The sequence below is a fragment of the Girardinichthys multiradiatus genome, chromosome 9, assembly GCF_021462225.1.
Source record: "Girardinichthys multiradiatus isolate DD_20200921_A chromosome 9, DD_fGirMul_XY1, whole genome shotgun sequence".
In the NCBI taxonomy this organism is placed as follows: domain Eukaryota; kingdom Metazoa; phylum Chordata; class Actinopteri; order Cyprinodontiformes; family Goodeidae; genus Girardinichthys; species Girardinichthys multiradiatus.
In genome coordinates this window covers 31479643-31502978 of record NC_061802.1, presented here as the reverse complement: position 1 = coordinate 31502978, position 23336 = coordinate 31479643, and the positions used below count along the sequence as shown (strand labels likewise).

The following is a 23336-nucleotide window of genomic DNA, read 5'->3' as shown; positions in this document are numbered from 1 at the left end:
GGTTTTTGTTTTGTTTTTGTTTTTTTAGCATAATGTTTGTCTGAAGCTTCTTATGAACTGGGTTCGAAGCAAATATGATCTGAGGTAAATTAGGAGCTGTGAACTAATAATTTTAAATCTGATTATGGTCCAAGCAGAAATAATATATTTAGCCAATCCTTCAATCTCTGCAGAAAGTTAACATCATTGTTCAATGCAGTAGTACTCAACTTGTGGTTCCTGGACTCCTGAAGCCTGTAAGCCATAGATTTTGGGTCCATGAAATTATAAGACTTAATTAAAGGTAGGCTGATTACCTATTAAAATAGATCTAAGCCAATGATGAGTTCCAGTCATTTGGTGACTTTGAAATGCAATAATACTCAAAATTTCTACTCTGGGGACACAGATTGGGGTTGAAGAGTTTAGTTTTGGAACCAAGGTTAGGACTTGTATAACGGAATAAAGACAAGTAAAATCCTTTATTTTAGGAAAAGAAAAGAAATAAAGGCTCTCTTAACAGTAAGAGGATGGTCGGCTCAAACTCAAGTCTCCTTGTTTGATTTCTTAGGGTTTAAAGATTAAAGGAATACATAGGAGTACAAAGGTACACAAGGTAATTTCAGATTACTAAGAGATAAAATATTGAAACATTTATCAGCATTTGGATTGTAAAAGAGGGGTTCTAGTAATAAGTTTTCCCCAACTCTCAAAATTTAAATAGCCAAATTAAAGAAAATGATGTTTGTTCTTCTTTAAACACTATGTGGGAAAAAGTCCAGTTTGGAGACAAGCTTCTTATCTTAATTTCTGATTAAGTCAAACACTGCAGTTTTGTTTAGTTTGGGTATACCATAAAAATGTCAATGCCGACTTTTCTAATTTCCCCTCGGGGATCAATAAAATATCTTTGAATTTGAATTGAATTAAATAAAAAATACTTCTTTGCATTTAACTAGAAATTCTGCAATACAGCTGCGATCAAATTGAGCCAAACAAAAAGAGAATTGTAACAATAACTCTCAGGATTGTAGTTATTATTACAGAGTTACAGTACAAAGGATTAGCAAAAGGTTTCAGCATCAGTAAATTTGGATTCATATAAGAGAAAACTGTTGCTGTGCTTCTAAATACTTTGAGATCTCTTTGGACTATGTGCACTCATTTTTAAAAAGGATCCTGACGATTGTCATAACAAAATTGATCAATTATAGCATTAAAAGATATGGCTGAGAAAACATATTCTGAAAAGAGATTGTTAAAAATTTCTTTGAATTCTTGAAGCTTCAAATTTGGCCATTTGTCTGTCTTTGATGTTTTGTCTTTGTTTTGTTGGAATTAATGTTTGTTTATATGTTGCATGACAATAATTCATGTTTAGAATAATGTTTCTAAATCCCAGATTGATTAAAACTTTGAGTTTTCAGGAGAGTTAAGAAGCAGCTTGTTTCTGAGGTAGGTGCATGTTAATAGCTTTGCAGTTTAAGTTACACTAATGTGGGATGGGATGAAGAAACTGTGGTTCCGCCCATAGGCTGTCAATCAGAGGTTAGTTCTGCCTGACTCCGCCCACCTACTAGGTTGGTTCATGCCTTTGTTGTCATGGTAACGCTCAGCACCTCCCTTCCTGAGTTTTAACATTGTTTAAGAGACAATAGAATCAAAATGCTTGTAGTGATTGTTGCCTTAATAACATGTTTTTTTTGTATAATGATTAAGGATGTAGCATGACTTTTAGATTTATGTGTTTTATTACTAAAAGGTAAATGAAATAGTTTAAACTAGTTTGAAGAATTAGTTTTGCATGCAGAATCATTGGTGATTTATTAGATTGAAAGTTTCCCTGGTGCCATTAAGCTAGCTGACAGTTCAAGATATGCAAAAGTAAGGAATATATTTTTGATAAAGAATCAGAGTCATGCCTTTATACTTGGGAATTATTTATTTGATTCAATTTGTAGGGTTTATGCATCTGAATTTCATTAGATGTCCATTAATCTAATACTCATCTTTGTACAAGACAAATTAGGATGATGTGTGACTAATTTCTAAGTGAGACATTGATGACGTGAATAACTAAAGTTTGTGTTTAGTTGTTGATGGAACTGAGTTGCAGTTAAAAACATCTGGATTTTCTTTATGTTGCTTTTCTTAAATTCATAGTGACACATAGTTATGTCAGAATTCATTTCTTTGGTTCTATGTAATGTGATCTTGGTTACTAAAACATTTTTGTACAAACTTTTTGCTGGATTGTCGCATGGGTTGGACCCTGCGCCAGAAGAGGGGAATGTCAGAATAAAGCAACATGGGGTTCCAAACGTTTTAGCACTCATGGGAAAAAGGGTAGCTCAGACCTCCAGTGAGGACTTAGTGACAATGCGAGAGAGACGTTGTACTTTGTTTATATAAATGGTGCATAGCTCCCTAAGACCACATTCTGAAAACCTGTCTGAAATTATGGTGTTGATTCGTTTGTGAAATTTTATATCTCCACAGATTAGACCATTTTTGAAATTCTTTTTGGGTTTTCTGAAACTATGAAATGTTGACCTCAAACATCATGTCACATTTTTGATATTCAGAATATTTAGCTGATGGTCACTGCTAGTATATCAGGTGAAGTCAGAAGATCAATTCTTTGGATTTTGTTGGATGTTTTGATGAAGTTCATGTAGTTAAGCACTTAGGCTTGAGAATGGGACTTTGAATTGAAAATTAGCCAAGCGTTGTGAAGGCTCTGTTCTCACTTATATGAGATTGAGACAAAGGACACAGGCAAATCTCAGTCCTTTTGAAGTGCTGTGTGGCAGGTCTCCTATTTGGGATATTGCCAAGATAATTTTCTTCCACATCTTTGTGTGAAGATAGGATGTTGTTTTACTGTCAAAACCTGTCCACTGTGTTTTCTCAAGTTTCACAGACGGTGAAGGCTGCATTACCAGAAACAGCCACTTCCACCCTCCAGTCCGTTATTCCTGGCGACTGGATTCTGGTCAGAGAATCTAGGAGAAAACACAGGAAGTCCAGGGCTGGAATGGCCCATATCAGATCCTACTAGATACCCAGGAAAGCTGCAGGAAAGCTCCAGCTCCTCCAGCTTCATCTGGCTTCCAGGACACGAGTCATCTTCCAACTGGATCATCCACGGCTGAAAGGTGTGAGGACAGCGGACCACCACAAGACAAAGAACTGTAAGCTGATCACTGGCGAGTGATTTAAGAGGTGGTTGAAGAACACTGTTCTTACAAGGGCACAATAATCCCTTGGGCAGTGCCACGTTTTTCAGAATCTACTTAAGGCCATCGCATTACCTGAAAGTTAGAAGTCATAAGGTCATTTGCCTCACTGCACACACACCACAGTGAGAGACACATAGGAAACATACAGGGAAGACTTCTACACATTTACACATAACCTTTCTCTGGATGATGAACTGGTGACGCCTGCAACAGAGAGACAGTCAAATATGCGCCACGATGCTTATTCTCCTTAATTTCTTAAGCAGGTTAGAGTTCCTGTTTCTAAATATATTTCTAGAGGAGCTTCCTACGACCGCCCACCTGTACCAGACTGGTAACAGGGCAGCTTGAAGCGCAGAAGCCACTCAGGAGAGGCAGCAGGATTTTTTTTTATTATTATTATTTTTTTAAAAGTTGTTTATAATTTGTTTTCTTTGAGAAAAAACTGTTTGCTTTCAGTACCAGAAGAAAGGACATTCCACTTCAAGGTCACGATGCAGTTAAATGGAAGATTGTCTGTTCTGATGCTAATGATTGGTATTTCAAGTATTTTTATAACTCTTGTGTTCATTTGGGAAAAGGTACAGCAAAGACAATGTAAGGCTAATTTGAGGAATTGTGCTAATAATACTCATCAGCGGATTCGAAGAGAGATTCATCACTTTTCTGACTACTATGATCATGCTGATAATGTCTGGTGGCAACTGATGCATCAAACCGTGAGGAAGATAAGAAATGATAGTTGCTATGTTTGTTGTTTGATTCCACGTGCTATTAATGATCAACCATTGTTGGTACCAGTTCCTATTGATACTACTTATGCTCTAGCTACTTTCTTTCCAGATAACCGGTTGGTGGAGGTCATTTTTCCTTGGGTGATGGTTTTGTAGAATTTTCTTTTAGTTTTGTGATTATCTTGTAATCAGAAGAAAGGAGTGTGATGGAAAATTCTTTTAAAATGCTCTGATATTCCCTTCACCTCTCTCATTTGTTTCTGTGTTGTATCACTCACAGGTGACCTTCCATCTACCTCTCACCTCTGACCTCTGTGTTTGATTAGTGTTCTGTTTTTATTAGCAGATGAACTCTAAATTCAAATGCTGGAGAGTTTTATGGTTAACACTTGCTGAAGTGTATATTTCAAGGGAAGGTAGATGGGTGCCCTCATAAATAACTTTGTTAACTCTGACCCGGGGAGGGTCTAGGGGCCATATTTCTAAAACTCTTTGCAGTTGAGATAACACTGTCATGTTCTGGTATAAATACTGTGTGTAAATGTTGATCGGGGCTCTGTTTCACTGACTAACCTCAGTGTCAGGGTCTTCAAACGCTGAATGCCTTTGAATAAAACTTATAAGACAAAGTCCGGATTTTCTCTTGTTATGAGTCAACTTCTACCCACTTTGATAAGAAAATTCCACAACACACACTTCACAGTTGGAGTGATCTGCCCAGGCATGAAAGCTTCTCCCTGTTTTCTCTGAATGTAACAATGGGAATTTTAGGCAAACACTACAATTTTAGTTTTATCAACAGACAACAGGACATCTCTTAAAATTACAGAGAGAGGGATCATTGAGCAGTCCTATTTGGAAAATGTCTATAGATCCGCAGTGTCAAACTCTAGTCCTCGGGGGGTGGTGTCCTCCTAATTTTAGATGTGTCTCTGCTTCAATACATCTGAATCAAATAATTTGATCATTTCAGAACTTGGTATCACTTCAAGGAGACAATTCAACTATTTGATCCTGGAGTATTGGACCAGGGAGACAATTGAAATTTGCAGGACACTGGCCCTCGAGGACTGGAGTTTGACACACCTGCTATAGATCCTCTAAATAAACTCAATTTAAAGCTGGACTTGTGCCAGGAAACCTGAATTTTCTTTACTAACTTGCACGGAGGTAAATGCATGACTCCCTTTTTTATTTTCCAGGCCGATTTTTTAACAACACAACATTTTGGAAAAGCTGAGACTGAAAATAAATCTAAAAGTGCACTTGTACTGTACCTTTACATCCTCTGCTCTGACTGAGGCATCACCTATGGAAGTAGAAAATATACTTTGTTAACTCATTAAAAATATCATTAGAATTCATGTTAAAATTGTCAAATTAACCACTTTCTGTGGTTTTTTTTTAAATACTGGCAAAAAAAAAAAGAAAAAAATGGAAAATAGACAAATGGTCTTTGCCAAGAATTGATGGACATACTGTGTGACTCCAACAAGCTATTGGTCGTGGTCTGTTAAATGGTTAAAGCCATTGTTAAACATTTAGGAAATAGTTTAATGTTTGGAGTCTTTTTACATGAGTTTTTTTTTTCTCCAAAGGAAACCATGTTAGTCATGTAAGTCAAACTTTTTGACACAGACTCTGAAGCAATCTTCAGATTTTTATGAAAATTAGACACTACTCAGTCTTATAATTCTGAGTAACTTAAGATGATGATTATTAACTTTAGCTCCAGTAAAAGGAAACATGACTGTCTTTTTACATTTCAAAATCTGAACAAGTATGGAAAGAAACAACAAAAAAATGAGGTGTTTGTAACATCAGTTTTACAACATCTACAGATGTAGTCAAAATGCTGAGATCCCTAAACTGAAACATCAAATAAAAATGCTGCAAAAAATCCAGTAATATTTTCACTGAAATAGGGATGAATAATCTGTAACCTGTGAACCTAAACCAGAGGGCTAGTTATCATTACCGTAGATTTCTCCAGCGATGCAGCATTGTCGGAAGAGCAGGCGATTCTGGGTTAATGTACCAGTTTTGTCACTGAGCAGGTGACCCACTTGGCCGAGCTCCTCACTCAGAGAGGTATTCCTGGCCTCTGCAGGTCTGTCTGCCTGCTGCCAATACATTTCCAAATCCCAGCCAATGAACTTGCTGTGAATTGTATGTATCACCTCGAACCTGAAGACACACACATTGAGTAGATGAACGTATGAAAAAAATTCCATTGGCACCGTGTGGCTCAGTGGTAGAGTAGGTGCACTGTATAAAGAGGCACCTACTGTATAAAGAGGCACCTACTGTATAAAGAGGCAGCTGCCTCTCTGCCCTTCTTCCTGCCAAGCTACAATAAACAAAGGCCACTAGCACTAAAAACATCATAAAAACATAGACAAAAGCATGCAAGAACATGAACATATTTGTTGGTGAAACAATGCTTAAATTCTCCAGAAAAGTGTTTCAGTATCTGATAGAAAAGGCAAATAAAATCCTTAAAAAAAACTATTTGATTTTTTGGTACTGCTACATTATCAATCTGTGCATCATAGTCACTATACCTAATTAGTGTCTCAGCTGCCTTCAAGCTTTTCATCAGCCAACTGGTCTGCTTATAGTGAACAAACATACTGCTGGGTAGATTTTATTGTTGTTTGTACCCCAGAATAGGTAAGCAAATGTCATGCAGGTGTTAGAAAAAGAGCCAAAGAAACCATACCTTTCAGAAATAAAAGAGAAGCTGTCAAGGAAAAGAAACCAGTATCTGCTGTGAAACATCGAAGAGGCTTGGCTTTGTTTGGAGGCTTGTTTTATGCATCTGGCACTGGGAACATGAAGTCTATGACATCTCAAGACTACAAAGGCTTTCTGGAGTATAACATAGTACTAAATGTTATATAGCTCAGCTTTAGGTAAATGCCATGGGTCCTCCATCAGAATAATGATCTATGAGCACTACAAAAGGTCTGGGGAAAAACATGTTCTAGATGTTTTACGTATGTAAAGCATCTAAAAAAAAGTCTGTGTGGAGATGTTAACTGAGACAGCTTCTGCAGTTGGGCCAAACTATATTTTGCCTGATGGGAAAAGAGATATTCCTGACAAATAATGTGGCTAAAGGTGCAACGACAAATTTATAAATTAAGGATCTTTATTGTCCATGAAATACGCATTAGTTTGATTATAAAATATTCAACCGAATCACAAATAAAAAATCTGAATTGTGTTAAACATGCAATCAACAATGAGAGATGCCATTTAACTTTTAGCACATTAAAGTTATTGAGGAGGTAGTTTTGCTTTTTATTGTGGAAGGTAGAGCATTAGAAAAGCTCAAAGTTTACATACTGCAGATATATCACACTGACCAAGACTGTTAAAGAGCCCTTCATCATGACAATATCTGTATCCGGAGCTGAACAAATCTTTTATCCTGCAAACAACGATCCTAAAATGGTTAAACCATGTCCAAATACAATGTTTTTGACTATGAAACTGCTGTAATAAACTGTAGATGCATGTTTATTTTGATGGACATCACTACATTTTAAATAATGGCATTTGAAATGGATTAACACTCCATTGATGTTTTTAGGTTAGACTTCTGCCTCCTGAAACATTGAGACATTTGTTGTTGGACTGTTTTTTTGACATAATCATAATGCGCCCCCATTTATGGAACCCTGTGCTTTGTTCGTAAGCATTAATGACATTTTATTTTTCTCTACGTATTGATGCTATATGTACAAACAAAACTGGCTACCCACTTAGTATTGCAGTAATGCAAATGGTACTAACGTGATGTAGAGTGCAATGGGCATGGCTGGGCTGAGAAGGATGATGTAGCTCCAGTAGACGAGGAATCCACTGTAGACTGGGTTGCTGTCAACAACCAGAACGGACAAGAACCCTCTTTGGTTCATGACCTGATATGAAAATACGCCACCACCAATGGCAAGAAGCAGAGCAGCCAGCAGAACCGATAGGACAATCTGATAAACCAGAATAAAGGCAAACAATATTTATGAGAACTCCACAAGGTGCCACTTGCTTGTCATCCTCCTGTTCTTTGAGGACTCACCCCGATTACCACTTTGTTGAAAACTTCCTCCAGTTGCGTCCTTTTTACTCTCAGTTTCCCACAGTTTCTCATAACCTTCGTCTGTGCACCTGGCATGAAAACAAAAAAAAACAGCAGTCATCTGCACGCCGATTTGGAACACCATTCTGCAGCCGCAGGGATAGAGTTCAAGGCCTTGTGTCAGCAAGCCCATGCTGATGTACCCTTGACCAAAATGCTAAATCTCTTTAACCCTCAGGGGACATGTGACCCCAATGCAAGAAATGTCAGGGCTAGAGAGAATTTTCCTAGCATGGATCAATAAAATATAACATTATGTTTTCCAGAGATATTCTCTAAGACTCAACTGAACTGTTTAAAGACATTTAACTTAATTTGAAAAAAAAACGATACAATCGTTCAAGGCCAGAAAACTAGTTGTAACTATGTGAGCTTTGGTCCGGGTAAAGTTTAGGTACGTAGATTATGTCCAGTGGTTCAGAGGCTGGTCAGAGTTATGATCAGGCACACCGATAGGCAGTTTTTGATGATTGGCATGATGCCCATCTCTTAAAAAGGTTTGATTGAATGATCCCTTTAACAGCAACTGGTGGGGTCACATGGCACCTCTGCCTGGCCTAGTAATATGAACTAAGCATAAAAAACACAGCACAAGGTAGTCTGAAAGAAACTGGTCAGTTTGACGGTAGCTGAAGTCTATTTCATTAACAATTTTCTTTCCTTGCCATAAATCTGGTTATTTTTCTGACCACACCAGTCCGCACCAGTTTCATTGTGTGTTCATGACCATTATTCTGTACCAACCAAGTTTCGACCATATGACCCAAACTATTGCCTTCTGATAAAATAAGACTGGTAAGGATGTTAACAAACTAACCACCACTTCTAAAGTTTATCATAAACTGAAAGATGCTAAAACACCAAGGCCACTGTTCACAGTGAATATAGTATTCTCAATGAACTGAGAGGATGCCGACCAAAATCAAAGCTTCTGTTCCAAATCTGACACCTTCAAGGTCGACTGAAAATTGCAGCTGCACATATGAACGACCCAAATGCCCTCTGAAGGAATGTCTGTGGTTAGATGAACCAGAGATTGATCTGTTTGGCCACATTAACAAGAAGTAAGTTTAAATGAGTCAAGGAGATGATCTAAAACCTGAGGACTGTTCACAAACTGTCAAGCCAGGTGGTGGTAGCACTACAGGTCCTTCTCAAAATATTAGCATATTGTGATAAAGTTCATTATTTTCCATAATGTCATGATGAAAATTTAACATTCATATATTTTAGATTCATTGCACACTAACTGAAATATTTCAGGTCTCTTATTGTCTTAATACGGATGATTGTGGCATACATCTCATGAAAACCCAAAATTCCTATCTCACAAAATTAGCATATTTCATTCGACCAATAAAATAAAAGTGTTTTTAATACAAAAAACATCAACCTTCAAATAATCATGTATAGTTATGCACTCAATACTTGGTCGGGAATCCTTTGGCAGAAATGACTGCTTCAATGCGGCGTGGCATGGAGGCAATCAGCCTGTGGCACTGCTGAGGTCTTATGGAGGCCCAGGATGCTTCGATAGCGGCCTTTAACTCATCCAGAGTGTTGGGTCTTGAGTCTCTCAACGTTCTCTTCACAATATCCCACAGATTCTCTATGGGGTTCAGGTCAGGAGAGTTGGCAGGCCAATTAAGCACAGTGATACCATGGTCAGTAAACCATTTACCAGTGGTTTTGGCACTGTGAGCAGGTGCCAGGTCGTGCTGAAAAATGAAATCTTCATCTCCATAAAGCTTTTCAGCAGATGGAAGCATGAAGTGCTCCAAAATCTCCTGATAGCTAGCTGCATTGACCCTGCCCTTGATAAAACACAGTGGACCAACACCAGCAGCTGACACGGCACCCCAGACCATTACTGACTGTGGGTACTTGACACTGGACTTCTGGCATTTTGGCATTTCCTTCTCCCCAGTCTTCCTTCAGACTCTGGCACCTTGATTTCCGAATGACATGCAGAATTTGCTTTCATCCGAAAAAAGTACTTTGGACCACTGAGCAACAGTGCTGCTTCTCTGTAGCCCAGGTCCCCCAAGGTCTGGAATCGGCCCTTCTCCACAATCTTCCTCAGGGTCCGGTCACCTCTTCTCGTTGTGCAGCGTTTTCTGCCCCATTTTTTCCTTCCCACAGACTTCCCACTGAGGTGCCTTGATACAGCACTCTGGGAACAGCCTATTCGTTCAGAAATTTATTTCTGTGTCTTACCCTCTTGCTTGAGGGTGTCAATAGTGGCCTTCTGGACAGCAGTCAGGTCGGCAGTCTTACCCATGATTGGGGTTTTGAGTGATGAACCAGGCTGGGAGTTTTAAAGGCCTCAGGAATCTTTTGCAGGTGTTTAGAGTTAACTCGTTGATTCAGATGATTAGGTTCATAGCTCGTTTAGAGACCCTTGTAATGATATGCTAATTTTGTGAGATAGGAATTTTGGGTTTTCATGAGCTGTATGCCAAAATCATCCGTATTAAGACAATAAAAGACCTGAAATATTTCAGTTCGTGTGCAATGAATCTAAAATATATTAATGTTAAATTTTCATCATGACATTATGGAAAATAACTGAACTTTATCACAATATGCTAATATTTTGAGAAGGACCTGTATTTTGAGGGTCTGATTAGCCTCCAATGGCAATGATGCATGCATTTTGTGGGTCAACAACTAGATGGAAAAATTGTTTCAGCAGGTCCATGTTTCCAAAGGCACGTCACATCTGGTTTCAGAATGGATCAAGCAGGTTGACCAATAAAAATTAATGGATGGGTCGGAATTTCCTCCAGCATGATGCAGATAAGACAGAAACCATTATTTTTGGTCTGAAAAATGCAAAGATTGAGATCGGCACTTAACTGAGTGAGGCTAAAAATCACACAACATGCGAGGAACCTTGGTGGATTTTTGGACTTAGGCCTAAATTTTAACAACCACATAAAATCTGTTGCAAAATGAGCTTACTCTCATTTTTAAAACATTACCATAATAAAAGATTTCCTGTCTAAAGGGGACACAGACAAACCGATTTGCTAGATTCCTGTAACAGTGTAGTTAAGGGTCTCTAAAATTTCAAACAGGCAGCTGCAGCTCATCCAAAAATATGCGGCTGCCAGAGTCCTGACCAACACCATGAAAATGGATCATTTCACACCAGTTCTTAAATCACTGCATTAGCTTCCCTTTATGCCTTTATTATCTCTATTTTAACATGTTTCTTTGTACACCATGCTTTTATGCTTATGCTTTCTTTCAGTCTTTTATTTGATGTCCTGTAAAGCACTTTGGATTGCCTTGTCTATAAATGGTACTATATAAAAAAATAACTTGTCCTACATTTTAGAATGACCAGGATATTTGGGATTATAACCAAATACAATTGGTGATGCATCCATATGTTTGAGCCTGTAGGTATAATTCTTCCAATCTGTAGATTAGACAAAATCTGCAAAAAAATCTAACTTGTGCAGCTCGTTCTGCTTTTAAAAACCTTGTTGTTTGTGCTATCATCATTTCACCATAAAAAAAAGAAAAGGTCTATTTGATATGATGTTCATTCCAAGGTGAGTAAATGCACAGTTTTACCAGTACTGTGTGTATTCCTTTAAACTTAATACATGGTTTCTACCAGTGTATATAGTCAGGCCGTAGGCAAAGTCTGTGTTGCGTAGGACTGTTCCCCTCAGGAGGATGTGTTCGTTTTCCAGGGAGAAGCACTCTCCTTGCCAATGTAGTTGACCTCTGAAAGTGTACAGGCGATTGTTGGGTTCCTCACAGAGCACAACACCTATAGAATTACATGTTCACTGATTAAATTTCACTCTTCTTTCAAACAAGAACAACGTGAACATGCAGTCAAAAGAGAAAGCATTTATTCACCATTAAATGCTCCAAGGGCCTCCTCTGAGGGGTGAGAGGTCAGCTCATTGTGCGTTGCACTCAGTGCCTGATGGTACTTAAGGTTGGTCTCACTTAAAGAAGAAAAAAGTAGTTCTTTAAAAATTAAGTCATATAACTTTAAGCAAGCAATATTCAGGATTTTGCTTTAAAATATTTCCAATTTAAAGATTCCCAGTGGTAACAAAAGGTGTGTTGCTAACACAGCACCCTCCACATTAATTGACATCCCTGGTAAAGATGTGTGAAAAGTATTCAAAGAAATTCATTTCTCATAGTAATGGCATAGTGGTAGACTGAAACTTTCAGAAAACCCAACCTTAAATTTAAATACATTTATTTAAAGGGGATAAAATCCGATATAAAGGAAAAATATTTTTTGTCTTTTTACAGTTTCATCTGTGCAACAATTTTTGGCAACCAAACAATTCTTGCTAAGTAAAATTCAACCAAAGTATCATTTGTTCATTATTATAATTGATCATAGAGTCTTCAGAAATCCAGGACTTCCAATTTCATGGGGTATAAATAAGACTCAGAGGTGCATCTCTTAGACATGCTTCAAAACAGGAAAGACAAGAGAACATACCATTCAAGTAAGGGAAATAGCTGCTGATCCTCAAAGTCAGAAAAAAGTTACAAGGAAATAGCTACTCACCCACATCTACAGTCAGAGCAATGATTTATTTGTTCATAATGTCACTGTCACAAACAAGGCTGGACAAGGGTCCATGTTCTTTATGCCAAAAGGGATAATGAGAAGGACAATAAGCACAGTAAATTAATTTCCACAGCTCTCCCTTTGAGAGGCATCCATCCATTGTCTACCAACTTGTCCATGTAGGGGTTGCGGGAGGCTGGTGCCTTTGTCCAGCGGGGTCACTGTGCGAGAGGTGGAGAGGTGGGGTACACCCACCATGAACATGTTACCAGTCTAACACAGAGACACACAGGACAAACAACCTTGCACACACACACACACACACACACACACACACACACACACACACATACCTAAGGGCAATTTAGAGAGACCAATTAACCTAACAGTAATCTTTTTGGACTTCAGGAAGCCGCTGTACCCAGAGAGAACATACGCATAGCAAGACAGAAAAAAAACCTAACATTTTATAATAAATTCAAAAACATAAATGTAAGGCTTGTGAAAGAACCTTTTTCTTTAGATTTTGTTGTTGCAGTCTTAGTAGCTTTTATTTGGTCATTTCTTGAAAATAGACAGACAGGAAATGGGATGAAGAGAGGGGAAAGACATGCAGCAAAGGTCACTGTGGCTGGGACTCAAACCAGGGGACAGTCTGGTTGAGGCCCAAAGCCTCTCTATGCATGCTCTTTAAATTGATTGGTTTACTTTGGTCAGGTGAGACTAAGACTAAGAGTTTTTCAGTAACAAACACTCCAGGCACCAGGATGAATATGTTGAACGGAGCCCACTGATAAGTATAGTGGATAATCTGTGATGCTGTGGGCCTGTTTTTCTCCAAAGACCATTTGAACCTTGTCAAAATCTTTGTCACTCCAGCAGGTACAAACGTTTGTTTCGGCAGCACACCTGGAAAAAAGATGCGTCTTTCCTACCATTGCAAAGTTCGTATTATGCAAGTATAACTTCCCATCATTAGTGAGATTATACTTCTCCATGAACTAAATGTCCTTAGCAGGAAGACCAAACGTTGAGAGCGCTGTGTATCAATCATTGTTTTGTTTGTTTCCCTTGCAAACATTTCTGTTATAGTCAGATCAAGTCAGAAAATGTCTCAGAGTTACTCAGCATCTTTAGCAAACAAATTTATTGGTTTTCTACATTTTATTACCCATCGATATCAGCCGTCTCCACATAACACAAGCTATGAGGCTCTGAACTGGAAAGCAGAAGAAGATCAGCCTGGGAAGAATGAAGAAAATATTCATATTTTTAAAAAGCAAATAGAAGTGTTTGGGTGCAGAAAACACAACTGATTTACACAGACTCAACTCATAACTTAAAACACAGCTGCACAAACTCACCACACATGAATGCATTTATTTTACATTCTGATTGCACCACCAGCAAATCAAATGCTTTTAAAAAAATTAAAAACAAAATTAAAATCAAATTTCAGTTAATTTTTCAGTAATTCACAGGCTCACAGGGATGACTTGGTCTCTGCTGATCCGCACTATATCTCCAACACACAGGTCTTTCCACTGCGCTGTGATGAAACTGAAAGAAAAATTTTAAATTTATAATATGTATATAATTTATAATTGTATTTTGCTTATAAATTCATCCAAAGTTACAGACATAAGTAACCACCCCCCAACCCTACTAGCATTAAAGAGATATGGAAAGATGGATGAAACAATTAAGCCAAATTGAAGTTCAATAAGTTATTATAGTTCACCATAAAGCTTCTGCTTTAAATTTTAAAAGCAATAAGTTGATCGTTTCTAGTGGGAAAGATTTTTTTTTTATATCAATTATGCACATAATACATCCTTACATGATGTAAATGTTTAGTGAGATAAAATAAAGTTATATTTTGTTCCCGTTTTATTGACTGTTTTATTTTTCATTTATCCAAATTTTTAGAGCAAATATGGTCATACACATTTGTCTCACTATGTAAATTCCCTCAAAGAACACTTGAAATCTGAGAGACACAATCTAAAGTAAAAAGACAAAGATACAGTTCTGATGAATACTTTATATACACTCAATATGGACAGAAAAGTTACAGTCTGTAAATTTTGGGCCTTGAACGTTCCATTTAAAAGGTTCTTTTTTCAGGTTATGCTATAAATTACTTCAATGGATTTAAAAACAAGAATTGGTTGTTCAAGTTTAGATTTATTATGAATTTTAATTAATCTACACATGCTCGTAAATACAAATAGGCTTACTGCTCAAAAATAATAAAGGGCCACTTTGAAAACACATCAGATCTCTATTGGAAAACAAATCATGCTGGATATTCATACTGACATGGAACAGGTAATGTGTTATTTGTTACAATAGGGTGCCACATCATTTGATGAAAATGTAAATGATCAACCCACAGGGAGTTGAATCCAAAGTCAATGAGAATTTTTTTACTGAAAAACTGATGCGGCAGTCTAGTCTAATTTGTTGAAATGTCATTGCAGCAACTCAAAATGGTCGTCGGTAGTTTCTATGGACCCGGCATGCTTGTATTTATGTCTCACAACATCGGGACATGCTCCTTATGAGATGACAGAAGGTGTCCTGGGTATCTCCTCCCAGATCCTGACCAAGGCATCTCTGCACTCCTGGATTCTCTAAGGTTCAACCTGGTACAGGTCCTTCTGAAAATATTAGCATATTGTGATAAAGTTAATTATTTTCCATAATGTCATGATGAAAATTTAACATTCATATATTTTAGATTCATTGCACACTAACTGAAATATTTCAGGTCTTTTATTGTCTTAATACGGATGATTTTGGCATACAGCTCATGAAAACACAAAATTCCTATCTCACAAAATTAGCATATTTCATCCGACCAATAAAAGAAAAGTGTTTTTAATACAAAAAACGTCAACCTTCAAATAATCATGTACAGTTATGCACTCAATACTTGGTCGGGAATCCTTTGGCAGAAATGACTGCTTCAATGCGGCGTGGCATGGAGGCAATCAGCCTGTGGCACTGCTGAGGTCTTATGGAGGCCCAGGATGCTTCAATAGCGGCCTTTAGCTCATCCAGAGTGTTGGGTCTTGAGTCTCTCAACGTTCTCTTCACAATATCCCACAGATTCTCTATGGGGTTCAGGTCAGGAGAGTTGGCAGGCCAATTGAGCACAGTGATACCATGGTCAGTAAACCATTTACCAGTGGTTTTGGCACTGTGAGCATGTGCCAGGTCTTGCTGAAAAATGAAATCTTCATCTCCATAAAGCTTTTCAGCAGATGGAAGCACGAGGTGCTCCAAAATCTCCTGATAGCTAGCTGCATTGAACCTGCCCTTGATAAAACACAGTGGACCAACACCAGCAGCTGACACGGCACCCCAGACCATCACTGACTGTGGGTACTTGACACTGGACTTCTGGCATTTTGGCATTTCCTTCTCCCCAGTCTTCCTCCAGACTCTGGCACCTTGATTTGTGTCTTGATACAGCACTCTGGGAACAGCCTATTCGTTCAGAAATGTCTTTCTGTGTCTTACCCTCTTGCTTGAGGGTGTCAATAGTGGCCTTCTGGACAGCAGTCAGGTTGGCAGTCTTACCCATGATTGGGGTTTTGAGTGATGAACCAGGCTGGGAGTTTTAAAGGCCTCAGGAATCTTTTGCAGGTGTTTAGAGTTAACTCGTTGATTCAGATGATTAGGTTCATAGCTCGTTTAGAGACCCTTGTAATGATATGCTAATTTTGTGAGATAGGAATTTTGGGTTTTCATGAGCTGTATGCCAAAATCATCCGTATTAAGACAATAAAAGACCTGAAATATTTCAGTTAGTGTGCAATGAATCTAAAATATATGAATGTTAAATTTTCATCATGACATTATGGAAAATAATTAACTTTATCACAATATGCTAATATTTTGAGAAGGACCTGTAGTGTTTGATGGACCTAAACATGATGTCTCAGAGATGTTTTATTGAATTCAGGTGAGGAATGTGGAGGCCAATTCCTTCATCCTCCAGGATCTGCCTGCATACACTTGCCACATGAGGCATTATCATGCACCAGGAGGAACCCAGGACCCACTACACCAGCAATGGATCTAACAATTGGTCTAAGGATTTCATCCCAATACCTAATGGCATTTAGGGTGCCATTGTGTGTCCTGTACAGGTCTGGGCGTCCCTTCATGGATTTGCCTCCCAGAGCAACACTGACACACTACCAAACCGATCATTCTGAACAATGTTGCAGGCACCATAACGTTCACCACAGCTTCTCCAGACCCTTTTACATCGGTCACATGAGCTCAGAGTGAACCTGCTCTCATCTGAGAGAACAACAGGGCGCCCGTGGCAAACCTGCCAATTCCAGTGTTTTCTAGCATATGGCAGTTGAATTCAGGCAGTGGTTTGGTCAGAGACATTCAAGACAGTGACCCGCTGGAGGTCACTTTCTAGGGCTCGGATAGTACTCATCCTAATTCTCCTTGCACAAAGGAGCAGATCCCGGTCCTGCTTGTTGGACTCCCTGTGCAAACTCTGTAGGGTCCAGGTATCACCTCTTGCTACTAGTAGGGACACTGACCCCGGTCAAATGCAAAACTACTGAAAAGCAGTAAAAACAAAAACAAGGAGGGAAAAAATGTATTTGGCCTCCACCTGCAAAACCATTCCTGTTTTTGGGGTTCTCATTTTTGCTCCTTTACTGCACTTGTTAATAATTTAAAGTTTAACTGACTTGATATTATACTGATTAAAGAGTGTTTGTTACATATTTTTAAGCAGTGTATTAAAATATACCGCCACTAAAATAAGATTAAATGTGGCTTAGCAAACTACAACTCGATCAAACACTTTTTGTAGCTAAGCATCTGATATATTTCTGCCTGGATATTTATCCACTCTTTTTTGTCAAAATTTAGAGATCATTTAAATTGATTGTCAGGATCTGCTATTTTGTTCTTTGTTTTTGTTTACTTTGCCGTTAAAGATTTTCCCTGTTCCTTTGATTAGTAGTTTACTTGGTTTAGTTTATATTTTCTTAGATTCTTGTGCTTGTTTACATGTCCTTAGATTTAGTTCTCTCTAGAGTTACTATTTATGTTTAGTTTATGTTTAATGTTTCTATTGGTTTAATAGCTGTGTTTATTGATTCCTTCTGTTTACCTTGTTCTGCCTTTCCTCTTTGCGGTTCCCCTAGTAGATCCCCTACAGTTATTATTTACTCAGCATTCATTTCCCTTTTATATTAGTAGTTCTCCCCAGCCTTATTTCTAGTATAGTTCTCTGTATTAGTCTCTACTGTTTAAGTTCCTTCCAACAGGTTATTGTTTATAGTTATTTGTTTCCTCACGAGGCTTAGTTCCACTTATTGTTTACGTTTTACTTTATAGTAATTCTAGGTCTTCGCTTCCCTGCTCTTCCTTATCACACAACGTTATCCTTTAATTCTAGTTTCCCTTTGGTTTTCTTATAGTTTAGTTCCCTCGTGTCCCTGTGTTTCCTAGTTCTTGTCACCATAGTAACCATTCATTCCCTCAGTCTCCACAGCCAGTTCCCGCACCTGCTTCCACTTCTCTTCAGATTAACCTAGCTTCTCCCTCATTGGTCCAATCTCCTTCTCTCCCTGCTTTTATACCCGGGTCCTCTAATTATTCTTCACTGGTTCCTCATTTCATGCTCGTCATGTTGTCACATCTTTCCTTTTGATTATGCTGCCTGAGATATCCCGCTTGTGAATCTCCTACGACTTTGCAAGTGCTTGCCATTGAGCCTGAATTAAAGAGATCTGTTTTCAACATGCTGAGCCCAAGCGACTGTTTGCATCTTGGTCCAAAACAACCTCAGACCTTGACATTGGTTGGTTTCCTGACCCAATTATTAAACATATTCCACACGTTTTCAATAGGTCTGAGGTCAGTTCTATTCGAAAAGCCTAATGTAAGCCTTCTTTATCCTTTATCCTTTCCAAAATGACTTTTGTGTTTTGGACGATTGTCCAGTTTAAAAAAACAATTGTGTCCAAGTTTCAACCATCTAGTTGTTTAGTCAGTAAGCGAAGTTGAAGATTCTGGAGATTAGTCCAGCCAGGTTGAGCAATGCATCACTACCTCTGGTAGCAAAAAGGCACCACAAAATGATACTGGAACCACCATGCTTCACAGTTGCTACAGTATTCTTAGGTTTGAAAGTCTCACCTTGACTTTAATATTTCAATTTTTGTGTCGTCTGACCATAACTGTCTGAAGCCATTTGGCTTGTACATGTGGACAGCTGCAGATTTCAGTTGAGCCACATGGCTTCTGTCTTGGTCACCACCATTGATCATGATCATTTGCTCCTCAAAAACCAACAGTTCAAATGGATCTTTAAAGATCCCAAAATATGACTTTTTGCAAATTACGTTTTTTTATGCAACCTTTTCACTAGAACTGTAAGAGAACATCTTTGTCGTAGTCCTCTGAGTTTCTTGGAAATGACTTTGTGTTTTGACCTGCCTGCTCTGATTCATGAAGGAACAATTTAGGAATTTACTAATTTATGCTTCATTAGAGATTCATTAGCGGGCTGTTCAAAGCGATGCTGCACTGACTCCTGCGAGAATAACCCACTGCCTTTGTTCTCACCTCTGGGAGATGAGTATGTCACAGGGTCTGGAGTTAATCTCTGAATCACAGCGTCGTCTTGCCTGCACCATGGTGGAGAGACACACACAGACAGGTGGGAAGAGTGAAAAAGAGCATTTAGAAGTCTGAGACTGGTGACAATGATATGAGTTCAGAGTGATGGACTAGGAGCAAGTGAGAGGGAATGAGGGCGGCCATGAAAGGCTGAACAGGAGAAAGGAGAAAGGAGAAATGCCATTTCAAGGCTCTACAGTGACACCAGCTGGGAGATTTACACCCTCCACTAAATGATTAGTCAATAAAGAGGGGTCAAGCAAGCGTTTCACCCAGAGCTGTTAACGACCGTAACTCAGTGATGCACTTAACCAGAGAATTCTCCATGCAAAACATCTCGCCTGCATTTAAAAGAAAAAGCCTTAATGAAAGGAAAGAAAATTAATGTCACAAGGATGACTGCTTTTGTCAATGAGGAGAGGACAAGGAGTCAATGAGGACACTGAAGGAGAGAAAAAGGAGGACACGCAAGCTTGAGTATCAAGAGAATAGATGCATGAGGCTGATCGAGAATACAGTGCAGTGTTCTTTGTCAATCACTAGCATTATTTTTGGACCAGAAACATTCAACTAAGGATTGAGGGTCGATTGTTCATCTCACCATGTCACTGGCTAGATCTTTGAGTCCTCTCACAGAGAGAACAATAAAGAGTGGAATGATGGTGATGTACCAAGGTATGGAGGAGATGAGAGGGACACACTGGGAACAACAGTAGAGCATGAGCAGTCATAAAGAAGAAATCCACACATATAATTCTGTTATAATTATTGCAATGTAAGGGAAATTATACGTGGTTTATAAATTAAAAAAAACCAAAGAGCTGTGTAATGTTTGAAAACAGCCATGCAGGGAAAACAACAAACGTGAAAGACAGCAAAACTAAAACAGAACTTTTTTAACTTGCATGGAAAGGACTATGTATGATGGAAAGTGAATAGTGGCAGTTTCAAGCTGTTTAAATGCTTTTCTGCAACAGGGACAGGGAAACCACCCAGAGTTGACTAAAACAAAAAGATGAGTGGACTTTTTATCACAAAACGTTTTGAAACAATTATAATTTATTATGTGGTGATCTTTCACAAAAACCTCTAATAAAATACTATGAATTTTGTGATTGTACTATTATAATATTTAATATAAACTTGAAGGGGTTTGAGTACTTTTGCAAGGCACTGTAAATTACCATCACATGTAATGTAAAGAATATTACCGTCCATTCAAGTCTGAAGCCCAGCTCACAACAGAATGTTTCATTTAGATTCAAAATGGAGTGATAGAGAACAGCAGAGGCTTCATCTGACCTGCAACACCACCATGAGGAGGAAGTAGACATTAGCAGCTCGCTGGAACTGCTCAAACAGTGTCAGGGGCAAGAAAGTCAGGGGGGAGTACTTGTGGCTGCGCACCACATTGTCCTGGCAACAGAAAAAGAAGAACAACACAGGGTTAGACAGCAAAGAACATGAATCAGAATACATGGAACAGTGTGTCCAGTGGCCTAGTGGAAACAGAGACTTACTGAGTATTGTCCCCAGGTGAAGCACAGGAAGGATTTCTTCTGTTTGTGTTTGTGGTGGTGACGGCAGTTTGCCTTCACCTCCCACGTGAAGCCTGTTGGATGGATATTCTTTTCAGCTCAGAGACATTTTTATACTGTCTCTTTAAGTCTGATGTTCATAAGCATCATATAAATGCATGTAATTCTTTTGAAAAATAACATGCACAATCATATGTTTTAAGGAACTCTTAAATCACAAGAAGTATAAAGACTCCATAAAGACTTTCATCTGTTTAACTGAGCCTTTGTTTTCATAAAGGCATGGCTGATATGCAAATAAATGCTGCAGAAATACGAACCCCTACAAGTAAACAATTCAATCGGTTTGAATAAACCAACCTAGACTTTTCATTGTCAACGCACAATACTTTAATTTAGCGAAAAAGAAAACAGTCAAAGGTCGTGTGAAACATGAAACAACTCAGTTTTGAGATCAAACTAGACGTACCTGATTCAGTATCTTCTTTGGCCATCATGCTCTGCAGAGTCAGACCTTTACTCCACTCTGGTAATGCTGCATTGAGTAGAAAACTGATTAAATTTCCTCTAATCTGGGATGCTTTTGAGGTTTTGTACCTCATTCCATCTGTTTAACATTATTACCTATACTATAGCATATTAAACAGAAGGATGGTGCCACTGAGTTCCATTTCCAGCAGTGACTGTAGCTCCTTGGTTGACTTACTTGGAAAACATAACGTTACTATGCTAAACTAAAGACTTACCTGTGTTTGCCCTCTCTATGTTAGACTACAGAGAAATACAGAAGCCTTCTCCTTCAATCTCAACTCAAAGGACATGAAAGAAATGTAAGAAAAAAGCAGCTCAGCGTCAGGCATTAAAATCTAACCTGTGAACTAAAGACAGATCAATCAGCACAAAACGTGTGAATTATTTACATGAAAAATTGCAGTAGGTTTATACATAACAACGATCTGTTTACAGATGTTATTGTAACTTTGTTGTTTTATAAGACAGATAATATGAGATAATTTACCTGGAGTGTTTGCTAAATTCCTTGTTCCACTCCGGTTGCAGGGTGAGAGAGATTAACACAATTCTTGTCATAACAATCCTCAATCTTCTTTTGCTTAATACAAATCATTTTCTTTTCTCAACATCATGTTCACCAAACCTTTGTTGTGTCCTTCTAGGTGCACACTTCAGGATTACATAATGTACTTTCCATTCACCTGAGGAAAGGCGGGCTAAACGAGGAGGAGCCCGGGGACTGTTAACCTATCAGATATCACAGTGTTGTTTAGTTTGATGCAACTTTTTAATGCAACAGGAGACATGTTAAATTAACTGGGAACCAACTGCATGTTTGAAAGAATCACGTTTTTAAAGCACAATCAGTGACTATTAACTTACCTAAATCTCTGAAATGTCCCTGACAGTTTTTCTGGCACTGCGATAATGGTGCTTTTGTATAGTAGAAGCACTGGAAGTATTGGTTTACAGGTATGTGAAAGCTGTGAAAGTTTGTAATATGGCAAACCCTTGCTCCTGCTTACAGATTTTACCATTTGTTGTTGTATATTTACAGTAAACTGTACATTAACCTGGTCCTAACATCTCATCAAAATCAGTACAAACTATAAAAAGAACATAGAAATCTTAACCTGGATTAGTTATAGTTTATTGCCTGGGTTTTTAGACTAAACACAGTGTGGTTTGAATAGGAAAAGTCTTATTGACTCCTTGTCACTATATATTTTCACATAAAAGCAATAAAACAGAATAAACAGCTGGAAAAACACAAGATTTTAATCTATTTTGTTTGGTATAGTATGTTTCACAGGTGCAATATTTCTTATTTAAAAAGCTCAATTTATTTTCTGAAATGAAATGCCTGTTAGACACTCAAAGTAAACATTTTGATTTCTTCATGAATCTAATGCCACCTGGTGGAGGTAAGCACAAACTGCAGTTCAACTATCAAAGTGGGGTCAAAAAGGGTAAAAATGTAAACAATGACAACGGCGAACTAAAAAGCTGTTTGCTGAATTTATGCGCACTAAATGTCAGTTAAATGTAGTATTTGTGGTTTCATATCTCTTTGTCTCATTTCTTTTCCCTGACTGAGGTTGCACCCCACAAAGGCCACACACCAACACCTGAATGTGTGTGCATCTTGCGTGTTATATGTGTCTGCAGGTGAATGCGCGTGCATATCTAGGGCAATCTTTTCCTATCTATTTTTACAGCTGGGTTTTGCAGCAGAGTGGTTAGGGTAACGTGCTAGTGGTGTGGCACTGGTGCTCTCAGGCCTTCGCAAACAAATGAGAGTCGATAGGCCAAACTTCCCCCCCCCTACACAGTTTAACTGTCGCCCGACTCAACAGCCAAACCCCACAACTGATGGACAAGGTGTGAACTGTACAGTGGCAACAATGTGGGCAGATGGAACTTGGAGGAAAGGAGGGGTTGCAGTAAATTGAAGTCTAT

General features: G+C 38.4%; 1 protein-coding gene across 1 annotated transcript in view; it reads right to left on the bottom strand.

Annotated features, from left to right (window-relative positions):
- Positions 1-22252, bottom strand: part of atp8b3 (ATPase phospholipid transporting 8B3) — a 42321-nt gene extending 20069 nt beyond the window's left edge. The window contains exons 1-14 of the mRNA XM_047373803.1: positions 21883-22252; positions 21334-21399; positions 20847-20938; positions 20629-20742; positions 19928-20026; positions 19273-19334; positions 14145-14217; positions 13829-13899; positions 11979-12070; positions 11728-11886; positions 8040-8128; positions 7757-7950; positions 5934-6142; positions 5233-5264 (exon numbers count right to left, since the gene is read on the bottom strand). Of these exons, the coding sequence (XP_047229759.1) occupies positions 5233-5264; positions 5934-6142; positions 7757-7950; positions 8040-8128; positions 11728-11886; positions 11979-12070; positions 13829-13899; positions 14145-14217; positions 19273-19334; positions 19928-20026; positions 20629-20742; positions 20847-20938; positions 21334-21361 (1314 nt within the window). The 5' untranslated portion in view covers positions 21362-21399; positions 21883-22252. The remainder of the gene's footprint in view (positions 1-5232; positions 5265-5933; positions 6143-7756; positions 7951-8039; positions 8129-11727; positions 11887-11978; positions 12071-13828; positions 13900-14144; positions 14218-19272; positions 19335-19927; positions 20027-20628; positions 20743-20846; positions 20939-21333; positions 21400-21882) is intronic.
- Positions 22253-23336: the final 1084 nt, after the last annotated feature.